The 12,126-nt window shown below is 38.2% G+C and overlaps 2 protein-coding genes across 2 annotated transcripts; one reads left to right on the forward strand and one right to left on the reverse strand.

Moving 5' to 3' along the window:
• Positions 1-381: 381 nt before the first annotated feature.
• Positions 382-3,265, forward strand: LOC112517936 (probable serine/threonine-protein kinase PBL10). Its single transcript, XM_025125365.1, has 6 exons — positions 382-842; positions 1,153-1,475; positions 1,559-1,694; positions 2,082-2,224; positions 2,318-2,441; positions 2,652-3,265. The coding sequence occupies exons 1-6, from the start codon at positions 791-793 to the stop codon at positions 3,089-3,091; spliced, it is 1,218 nt and encodes a 405-aa protein (XP_024981133.1). The 5' UTR covers positions 382-790; the 3' UTR covers positions 3,092-3,265.
• A 798-nt stretch (positions 3,266-4,063) lies between these two features.
• LOC112517953 (serine/threonine-protein kinase PCRK1-like) lies at positions 4,064-9,697 on the reverse strand. The gene is made up of 4 exons (XM_025125398.1): positions 9,281-9,697; positions 7,366-7,626; positions 6,525-6,647; positions 4,064-4,709 (listed from the first exon to the last, which is right to left on the reverse strand). Exons 1-4 carry the CDS (start codon positions 9,695-9,697, stop codon positions 4,167-4,169), a joined length of 1,344 nt encoding a protein of 447 aa, XP_024981166.1. The 3' UTR covers positions 4,064-4,166.
• Between the last annotated feature and the right edge of the window lie 2,429 nt (positions 9,698-12,126).

Genomic DNA, 12,126 nt, shown 5'->3' on the forward strand with positions numbered 1-12,126 from the left:
GGCCCCAAATTTACATACGTTTAAGGTCTTTTCATCGACCTACATAAAACTATAACCGAAATTATTTAGATTCAAACTACTGATTATTTGGTTTTAAATTAATGATTTAAGTTTAGCTTCACATTATTAATCGTTTAGGTTTAGCTTATTTTTGTTCTTAATATCAATATAATCAAAAGTTTTATAAATTAACAAAATTGGAAAAAATAAGATGGTAGGTGAATAAGCCGAGCTGAGAGTGTGAATGAGCCAGCCAAATGCTGAAATCGTGGCAGCTGAAGCAAGCCTTATCCCCACCAGAGCATATAATGGCGAAGTGGGGGCACTCCGCCATTAATGTCTCTTATCTCTCAACCTATATTCACCACCCCCACTTGACTCCATAGCCACCAAAACAGCCACCGTCGACCACCGCCCTTCTCTCTCTTTGGGCAGGGCAGCAAAGTTTCATTTTTTTTCTGGAAGATTCATTGTCTGCTGTTAAACCTCTTTGGGTTTCTGTAATTTCACCTTGTTTACCACAAATCTTTAACAAAAAAACTCTTCTTTTGATCAAATTGTTGCCTGCTTTCAATCTTCAAACTTGGTTCCTGTGCAAAAAGATTGTCCCCTTTTTTTTCTTTCTGGGATAAATAGAACTGTTTCTGTTCAGCTTTTCACACCCAGATCTGCTTTTCCCTCTTTTTTAATCTTGTTTTAGCGCTGAAACTGTAGCCATCGTTCTTGTTCTTTCAAGAATCTTGTTGAAGTGAAAAAAGAGACACCCTCCTCCCAAGAAGAAGAATCTCAAATGGGTATTTGTTTGAGTGCTAGAATCAAAGCAGAAAGCCCATATTACACAGGTTTACCTTCGATTTCTTTGTTAAATAATGTTAACCACCACTTAAATGGGTATGATTTGATGCAAACTTAAACATGATTATCACATCTTTTTAAGGGTTTATCATGATCCAACTTTCCATTTTGAGAATCTTGTACTTTTAAAGATGATTGATCGTAGTTAATGTTCTAATTCTCCTTTTTGTCTGTAATTTGAAGTTGGGTTTAGCTGGAATCGAATCAATTTCGAATACCCATTATAATATTATCAAAAAAGAAAGTTTTTTCAGCCAGAATATTCTAAAATTGGAATCATTTTGTGATATAATTCAGGGGTGAGTTCAAGAAACATAAGCACAGATGCAAATGATATCAGCAATTCAAGTTGCAGCAAAGCCTCGTCGGTCCCTCCAACTCCCCGGAGTGAAGGCGAGATTTTGCAATCCACCAATCTGAAGAGCTTCAGTTATTCCGATCTCCGAACAGCCACCAGAAATTTCCGGCCAGACAGTGTGTTGGGTGAAGGTGGGTTTGGCTCTGTTTTCAAAGGCTGGATTGATGAGCAATCGTTCGCCGCTGCTAAGCCCGGCACCGGAGTTGTTATCGCCGTTAAAAGGCTTAATCAAGAAAGCTTTCAAGGTCACAGGGAGTGGCTGGTGAGCATTCCTAAATTTAACTCCATTTATGTTGGAAATAATCGTTTTCTAAAACTGGAAATTTGGGATCAAATTTTGTGTAGGCAGAAGTGAATTATTTGGGGCAATTTTCGCACCCCAATCTTGTGCATCTGATTGGATATTGTTTGGAGGATGAACACCGGCTTTTGGTTTATGAATTCATGCCTCGAGGAAGCTTGGAGAATCACTTGTTCAGAAGTGAGTTGATGTCTAAATGTCTTAAATCTTTTTAGACCAGACTGCTTTACCGGAGGTCAAATATGTCTAAATGTCTTGAATCTTAATAGACCAGACTCCTTTATAGGAGGTCAAATATGTCTAAATGTTTTAAAACTTAATAGAACAAAAAATGACCTAAAACATTTGTTAGAACTTGTAAAAACGTCAAGTCCTATTAACTTATTATAACACTTTTATGTATTCGTCCTATAAACTTAAGTACGGTAAAACAGTCTATTAAGACATTTTATACATATTTAGTATCCTATAAAGCCGATTTTATTTTGTTGTAGCGAAAGATATGTAAAAAAGAAAGAACTTTTTCGTATGATTGGGTTCATTTTCGATTCTTGTGTTGTTTCATAGGAGGATCTTATTTTCAACCGCTTTCATGGAGTCTTCGATTGAAGGTTGCTCTTGGAGCTGCTAAAGGACTCGCTTTTCTTCATAGTGCCGAAACAAAAGTGATTTATCGAGATTTCAAGACTTCAAATGTTTTGCTTGATTCGGTATGTGGTGTCGTTCGGTACTAGCTAGATCATGTACGCATACCGTTTCTTGTTATTTCGTTCCAAATTTATTCGATTGGTTCTTTCGTTCAGGATTACAATGCAAAGCTCTCTGATTTTGGGTTGGCAAAGGATGGACCAACCGGCGATAAAAGCCATGTTTCAACCAGGGTCATGGGGACGTATGGTTACGCGGCTCCTGAATATCTAGCCACCGGTATGCATAAAGAAACACAACACTCTATGTTAAAAGTTATGTGGAACCCTTTTAATCTCTCACTAAAAGAGTGTCGTTTGGGCGTATAACCTTAAATGATATACAGGTTTGATGGTCGATGTCTAACCAATGTGGGACTCTGACAAAGTGATATATATATATAAAAGTTATAGTTATACTTGTATATTTGCTGATATTTGGTGGTTGTAGGTCATTTAACAACAAAGAGCGATGTATATAGTTTCGGGGTGGTTCTTCTTGAAATGTTATCGGGCCGAAGAGCCGTAGACAAGAACCGGCCTTCCGGTGAACACAGCTTGGTAGAATGGGCCAAACCATACCTTGCCCACAAACGTAAACTCTTCCGTGTGCTCGACAACCGTCTTGAAGGCCAGTACACCATAGATGGGGCCCATGCCGCTGCAAACCTATCCCTCCGATGCATTTCAATGGATCCAAGGTTCAGGCCTAACATGGATGAGGTGGTCAAAGAACTGGAACAGCTTCAAGATCCCAAGGGAATGACACGGGCGCGGAGACATTCCGTGAACGAAACACAAGGGCGGAGACGGGTGTCTCGAGATGGTGGGAGCAGCGGTCGGGCGGGGGCTTATCCGAGGCCTTCTGCCTCAGCTGTTTATAGGAAGTGAGTGAAGGGGAGGAATAATAAGGGTGGTATAGGAATAGGAGTGTGGAGTGGGCATTGATTTTGGGCAAATGATTGTATAGTTGTGATGGGTTATAACCTGATTTGAGAAGAGAAGCATATTTGTGTATCCAAATTTGGTGTTGAAGTTTGTGGAAATATATGATTCTGAAACCAACCAACCAACCAACCAAACCATGTTTAGGATACAAAAAAGTGTCTAAATTGAAGTTTTCCATATTTTCTCCCAAATGGCTTTTAATTGTGATTGTGGTTGTAAACTAAACAAAATTGTTTTTTTTTTAAACTGGATATCCAACCCGTTATGTGAGCCGACTAATCGCAGGACGGCTACCTGCTTTGCAGATAGCCCGGAGTCATCGCATTTGAACTTCCGTGGCCACAAGGGGATTCTTATTCCTACTTACGTACAATTACTTGTAATCTTGAATTTTAAGTAATATGTATCAATAAATAGTACTTTATACATAAAAAAAAAATGGTTTTTATCAAGTATTTTATAATATAGTATAGATAGGTATATAGTTTAGATCTTTATATAAAAAAATTATATTATATATTTTCACAATATATTTAAAACCATGAAAAAGGTAAAAATAAAGATTTTGTGGGTGCAGGCAGGTTGTAAATGTCACCCCCACTTGCCTTCCAAATCTGTCTTTTTCTTTGACTTTCTCAAACTTTTATCCTAAATCACACCAACCTTCACTCTACTCTACTTTTTTTTTTCTCTTTTATAAATTTATTATTAATAATTTAACAAATTTTGAATAACATACTCTTAAAACCTTTATTTTAACACATAAAATATAACATCTCGTACATTTTAATAATCATACAACCTTGTTCGCTTTCACGATAGAAAGTCGGTCATTCATGCATCGCAAGGAGAGGTTAGGCTCTAATGGCAATCTCGATACTCCCGAGTCAATGACCCTTTAATATTTTCGATCAAAGTGGAAGACGATCGTAGTTTCTTTGATTAATTAGTTAAATGCAAGTATGACATCAATAGAATAGAATAAACGAATGGGATACAGTACAACAAGCTCGGGTTTTCATCGACCCCCTTGCATCCAACATCGCCAATCCAATCTTCCACTCGATCGGTTCCTCAAGCTCACCAATTCTTTAAATTCATAAACCTTCCTCATGTAGTTACCCCCTTCTTTTCCCGACTCAAATTGGTCCGGACCTTCTTCGCTCTCTTCTGCGGTCTCGGGTTCGCTTTCCTCTGGAGGTGGCAACACATCATCGATGATGTTCCCCAGCATCTCGACCACTTCGCTCATTTTGGGTCGGGATTTCGGGTTCTTTGTCAGGCATTTGTTGGCTAAAGATGAAAGCTTGTGGGCGGATTTCAGGGAGTAGTCTCCTTCAAGACGCGGGTCGACAATGAGGTGGAACTTTTTTGAATCTGAGATGTAAGGTTTCACCCATTCTAAAAGTTTTTGTTCGTTTCGAGGCAAGTTTCGCTCCACTGCTCGTCTACCGGTGATAAGCTCATACAGGACCACCCCGAAGCTCCAAACATCGCTTTTGGCAGTAAGTCTACCCGTTTGAACGTATTCCGGAGCTGCATAACCAACTGTTCCCACAACCTTTTCAAAAACACAAGATGGAAAATTGTTTACTCTTTGATGTTTATGGAGGGTTCAGTATTCTTATGTGATTATTTTCACATTCGTTGTATTGGCGGTTCTCAATCCACTTGATTATTCCCGTTATACATAGGGGCAGGTTTACTTGCAAACTTAACTTCCATTGTAAACCAGGGGATAAAGGAGATTCATGGGATATTCATCATGAATGTTGTAAGAAACTCACATTCATTATTCATGATGAAATGGGTCAAAATGAGGGCACTTGTCGTGCTGTCCTTGTCTCCTGGTTCACAACAGAAAATAGGTTTGCAGCTGAACTTTCCTCAATATATGAAAAAGTTCAAATGAAACCCCTAAATATTTTAAGAACCTGGAACCAACTATTTCACGAGTTATTCAGGACGAATAACCCTAAAACATTCTCAATATCATGATTTTCGTTATTCATGATATTCAACATGAATATATATATATATATATATATACACACACACACGAGCAGGTTCAAACGAGAACGCCAACTATTTAAGAAAACAAGAAAAAGATCGTTAATGAACAAAATCATATATGATTCACGTACAAAATCATACATGATTCTCCGCGACTTAAGTCGTGGCAAAAGTCGCCCGCTTCCATTTTTTTGATGTTAATGTAAAATCACATGTGATTTTATACATTAATGACCTTTTTCTTGTTTTTCTAAATAGTTAGCGTTGTCGTTTAAACCATCCTCTCTCTCTATCTCTCTCTCTCTCTATATATATATAGGGGCCCATTCAAGGGAGAACTGATTAGTTTGTGGTAACTGTGAGATCCAATCGCAACCACAAATCAATGGATAAATTAGGAAATTAATAATTATGATAGTTTGAGTTAAAATTATAATTAGAGGACATTTTAGGTATTTTTTTAAAAAAACTCCTCTCTCCTCTCTCCGGCCTCCAATCTCCGGCCTCCGGTGAACATTAATCTGGCAGGTATCAAGTAATCACAAAGATACACAATGTGATACCCATTGTGATATACAATGATACCAACTAAGATACCAACTCAAACCTTAAAAACAAAGATACACAATGTGATACCCATTGTGATATACTGTGATACCGATTTCACCGGAGGTCGGAGAGATGAGAGAGGAGTTTTAAAAAATACCTAATATACCCTCTAATTATAATTCTAACTCAAACTACCATAATACCAGACTCGTTTGAGCCCGGTATTGTTATTTATTGTCACTACCTCCCCGTGTCAGGATTGGGTAATTTGCGCGCCTGCTGCCTTCCTTGGATGTGGTAGCCGTTTCTCAGGCTCCCTCTCCTGAATCGAACCCTAATTCTCCGTCACCCGTCACCACCATAGTAGGCCACTATCCTACCATCGAAATTTCCTAATTTATCCGTTGATTTGTGGTTGAGATTAGACCTCACAGTTACCACAAACTAATCAGTTCTCATTTGATTAGGCCCCTATATATATATATATATATATATATATATATATAGGTGAAGGATCATGTGAGAAGGGAAGTTATGGTGAGAAACGTAAGAAGAGATTTGAACCCTTGATCACTTTTAATCTCATGCCCAACCATGAATTGTGCTTTACAAGGGAATTGGTCCGATGCATTTTGGTGCACCTCATTTCTGTAGACATTCAATTAGGATTGATTGGAGATCTCTTCTTACGTTTCTCATCATAACTTCCCTTCTCACCGGAACCCAACCCTATATATCCACTGTTTAACATTCTCCAGAGAATTAAAAAGGGAATTCATTTAGTGTATGTGTTAGCGAAAAGAGATGGGCTTACGACTGTAGAAACATGGGTAAGTCCGGCAGCTGGACCCTGTCTTGCGAGTCCAAAGTCTGAGAGCTTGGGGTTAAAGTCCTCATCCAAAAGAATGTTTGAAGTTTTGAGATCTCGAAAGATTAGCTGCATGCATCAAAGGAAATACGTATGAAAAAGCAAATATTATATGGATCACAAAACTATTACCAGTTTAGTCGATTCAATTTCTTGTTAACGTTGTTATCTACTACTACTGTCTTCTGTAGGGTTTAAAAACTGATCATGTGAACTCCTACTTCAGATAGAGGTAGGGTAGGATGTATGCATATTTTACCTCTACCCCAAAAGGGTAGAAAAAGGTTGTTTCCGTGAAAAGCCCCGACTTGCAAAACAAAAAGAACAGGAACAAGTGTGGTAATTAGCGACAAAGTGTGTCCTGACAAATAATACAAACCTACATTGTGAATGAAATGATTTGTAAAAGGGTTATGGATGGATTGGCCTTCTGTTTGTAGTCTAATCCACACTTTTTTTTATTAACCTGGATATCCAACCCGCTATGCAAGCCGACTAATCCCAGGGCGACCACCTGCTTTGCAGATAGCCCGGAGTCCCTATATTTGAACCTCTGTGGCCACAAGGGGATTTTTACTCCTCCTTGGATTTGAACCTGGGACCTACTGGTACTTTTGATCTTTGGAGCCAAGCTCAAACCAATCAGGCACCACCCTTGTGGTTCTAATCCAAACATTTTATTGTTATTAGGAACAAGAAACTAACAACCATTATCTGAAATTAATCCAATCATCCAACAAGAAGAGCACATGGAGTTGATAATGTCAAAGTGAAGATGATAAAGTACCTGAAAGTCCATTTCTTCATGTAGGTAAGCCAAACCGCGAGCTGCACCTTGAGCAATTCGTAAACGTGTCATCCATGAAAGAGGAGAATTTGCACGGCCCAATAGATGGTCTTCCAAGCTTTTATTGCTCATAAGCTCGTAAACTAGAAGGCGTTGAATCCCTCTTTCATCATCTTCTGCACAGTATCCTACTAACTTCACAAGATTTGGATGGTTGACTACTCCCAAAAAGTTAACTTCATTAATCCACTCCTTATGCCCCTGAAAACTAGAACACAGAATATAAAAAGAAAATACATAAGACGAACCAACCTGTGAAATATAAATCAAAAGATAGTTAACGACTCTTAATTGCCTACATTTACGTTTGGATGAGAATAAGGAACAACAAAAACATGAAAACTTGTTGGTGTAGATAAATCATGGTAGTTGCCATCAATACTAACCGGATGTCAGCTAATCTACATCAATATTAACCGGATGTTAACAAAGGGTCATTAAACTTCTTGATGTAGATAAATCACAGCCCGGTAGAGCTCAGCCTCCCAAGAGGTTAGAATCAAAGGTGATGAGTGTATGCAAATATTTGTTGTGTATAAATATTATATACTTTAAAAAAACGGATGTTGGTATATTAGGAAGACAAAAGAGCATTTCGCTTAAGACCGATCCTTCTTATGGAGTATTTAGGTTCCATGATCCAGAAGCCCGGAGAGGGAGAATAAAGACAGGATGACTAAGTGGAGGGCAGCCATGAGAGTTGTGCAACAAGAAGGTCTCATTAAAACTGTGGAGAAAATTCTACATGGGTGACTATAAGACCAGTTATGATTTATGGGCAACGAAAAAGACGCATGAGTGGAAGTTAGTTGCAGTGTTGCGGAGGATGTTAAACAGAGAAATTGAGAGAGGGTAGAGTACGGTGGTTTGGGTAGTTAAGAAAGCACCATCTCAGGCTCTGCAAAAAACCAATATTTTTGTCCAAACTTTCAAATCTTTGTCACAAGTCGGGGGTCTTCATGGGAACAGCCTCCCTACCAGATGAAGAGCAGATCTGAGAGTTAACAGGTCTTCTCGTGGATCAATGGCAAAAAACAAAACAGGCTCGAAAGAAGCCCGATATGCTTCAAAATCTTGCATCGAAGGTGGAAAACAGAGTCCTACGCGACTCCTGGGTCGCCTAACCTCTGAAACATGTCGACAGTGGTTCACTTCACGCGACTTAGGTTAGATGCCTGCACACATCTTGGGCGAGATCTTAGCTTCTTTGCTTTCATTTTATTTAGTTTTTAATTTGCTTCCTAATTAGTTTAAGAATATCATTTACTTTCATCTTTATAATCATTTAAATACTTTCCTAGTTGGTCATTGTTCACCTTTCAAATCAGCTAATGAATTAATCTATTATCGAGTTTGAGTTTTCTCTCAATTAGGGTTTATCCCTTATCTTTTCTTGGAGGTTTACGCTTGTAAACGCGTAAACCCTTCAAGGGTTCCGACACATGTCAACCCATCAGCGTTTCCTACGGCATCACTAACTTTAGGGCCAGAGGAAAGATTTGCGCACATCATACACTCCCATAATCTACTTCCGAATAGGTACATCACGTCTGGTTTGATCTGATTTCGTTTTAGATGGATATCAAAAAAGGCATCACATATTCAAAGTGCATTCAACATTCTTTAGCATACATTGAATGTGCATTCTATCATTCTTATGCTCACTTCAATCTCCAATATGGAGTTCTAACGACAACCCAACACATTTAACCAAACAATAAAACAAATAACCAATCTCTTCTAATGATTCTATATAGATTTGTGTTTCTTTGGATTCTATTTTGCTATGCATACCAAATTAAGTATTTCAAATATGTATAAGTATTTGAATAAACAAAGAGGGAAAAGGGCATGCCTGGAATCCATTGCGATTCAATTGCTTGATAGCAACATCCAAACACCCATTCGTATCATTACCTCCGCCGGCGACAGTCTCGGCGGCCTTAACAACTCCTCTGTAAACGCAACCGAATCCTCCCTCACCTATCATAAGGGCTCGATTAAACCCTTTGGTGGCAGACTTCAACTCGGCGAACTTGAAAACTCGCAGATCGTTGGCACGGCGTTGACTCAACATCTCAAAGAACCCTACCGAGTCACAGAAATCCCTGGAGTTGCAGTCGGCGTCGAACTCGGAACGTCGAGTTGTGTCGACGCTGCTAGACGCTACGCTGAGGGAACGAGCCCATGACACCCTAGCAGACGACCTCGAAACGACGGCATCGTCACCATCAGCTCTCCTATCGCCATTAGTGAAGTGAAAACACTTCATTTCATGCTAACACTATCTGTATCGAATGTGGGTGGTGTGGGTTTTGTGGTTCTAGAGAAAGGGAAGAAGGGAGAGAGTGGGATGGACATATGGCACTTGCAGAAATCAAGAAAGCAGGTTTTGCTTCGATCCGCTACTTGTCTTCTTGCAGAGATGGAGATGTGAAATTGAAAATAGATATAGCAGAGATACATACAAAAAACCATATATCTGTATGAGGATTATACATATTTGCTACCTAAGTTTCATTTTTTTCAATTTCGCCATCAAAGTTTTCAATTTTTCTAATAATGATCACAAATGTCATCAAGAAATATTTAGAGTAAACTAAAAAAATAGTATGTTAAAAGAAATTTGTAAGCGGTTTTTATAAGGTAGTACACGTGACATGTATTAATTTGATCTGAATTTTCAATTTAGCCCCCTCCACTTACCTAATACCCCTTCCCCACAATGACCAAACAACCCTTCCTAGTAAAACCACTACCAAGACTCCGATGAACACCTTCACTTACTGGGAGTCTATGACACATGCCCTATTCCCTCCTCGTGACACAACAGTCTATTTTCTCTAATGAATCTCTCTAAACAACCCTTTCTTGGAGATGGATCCTGGGTTTCGTCCTTACACAACCCCACTTGCTACCCATCATCGTCCCCCACCTCACCCCTTCTCCATCTTCGACAAGAAAACACTACCTCCAGATCCTCTCCTCCATTTTATTATTCCCCTAGAAAATCCCTCCCTCGTTGTGTGTGTAGAGCGACACATTTGTATGGGTACAAGGGTGTGTTTGTTTGTGTTATATGAATGGGTGTACAACATTCGATGAAGTGTCAGTGACGAAGGAATTGTGAGGATATGAGAGGGTTTCCTTTGGTAGTGTGTGTATATATAAAAATATTTTTATTATAGGTAAAAAACAAAACCAAAAAAAAAAAGACAGGGGAACAGGTAAAAGGACGAAAATATCCCTTGTTCAACAGACAATTTTGAGTGAGTTAGTAAGAGAGAAAGTGAAATACAAAACAAAGTGATGATTATCATACTTAATGAAGTTTAGGGACTTTGTTCGTAGTTGAGTGTAAAGTAGAGGGACCAAAGTTGTAATTTACATAAAAATGAATTTAGGAGGTTATTATAAGTGGCACATGGAGAGTGATGGGTAGAGAACGGACAGGTGTGGTGTCTGGGAAGTGGGGACGTCACCGTTTTGTTTGGCATTGCAATTTCAGTTACTACATTATTTTGAACCTAAAAGCATTTTATTTGTATACCCATTGGAAATGAATAGAATTCATCATCATAAAAGTCTTATTTAGATAAATAAAATATAGTTTATAAAAGCATTCAAAACTTCTTTAGAGATTCATAACTTTATTAAATCAGTTTTCTTTTTCCTACACTTTTCATAAATCATTCACTCTCAATCATAGACCGGTTTATTGTTTATATAATAAAAAATACAATAATAAAATTATAACAACTAAAAAATACTTATTGTAATTAAAAATTACATGAATGAATACCATAAAAAATAAAAATTATTATAATAAAATAAAAAAGTTATTGAAATTATATAATAATTTGTTATGAAATAAATTACCTTTTTATTGCATTGTGAATGGTAAGATATAAAAAATATAAATTAAATTATAATTGTTTAGTTATTGTGGACCTATATTTATCAAATAAAACGGTTTATAACTAAGCAACTCTTCCACGCCATGTAGGCATGGACCTCTTCCATTTAGGCATGACAACGAGACGAGTTTTGTAATCCTGGTCCCGATTTGTAGTACCATCCCCCGATCCCAGCGGGTATGGGGATTAACATCTCGTCCCCGGTCAAACCCCATAAATAATATAGATTAGTTTGATTCTACCGGGGATCCCTCACCCCGGTTTGAGTAACATCCTCCGTCCCCATCCCCGGTTTGAGTCTACCGGGGATCCCCGGCCCAACCCCGGGAACCGTTTTAATGGGGAATCCCCATTCACGTTTGGGTCGGGTGAACCGGGTTCCCCACCGGATCGGGACAAATCATCATCCCTACTTCCACTTAATGGGGTGTGAAAAGAAAAAAGGGGGTCCAAGGAAAACTCCACTGCAGATGTTCTTAGATACAAAAGGATTTTTTTTTTCAATTTCTTCTAATTATATTCATGATTATAATCAATTTTTCTGTATTATTATTAACTATTAATTATTATTAACCATTAGTAATGATTTGATCATTAAGATTTTCTTCAATCGTAGCAAGTTCTTTGATTTTTGCATGATATTTTTCATGTTGTTTTTGTAAATCAAGATTTAATTTCAGCTTTTGATTTACCATTCAGTGCATTGTAAAGATCCACAGTTAGTGTATCCAAGTATCGAACATGGAGAGACGGTTAGTACATAGGTAGAAGGATCATTCAGATT

Source organism: Cynara cardunculus, assembly GCF_001531365.2.
Source record: "Cynara cardunculus var. scolymus isolate 2C chromosome LG 9, CcrdV1, whole genome shotgun sequence".
Lineage (NCBI taxonomy): Eukaryota > Viridiplantae > Streptophyta > Magnoliopsida > Asterales > Asteraceae > Cynara > Cynara cardunculus.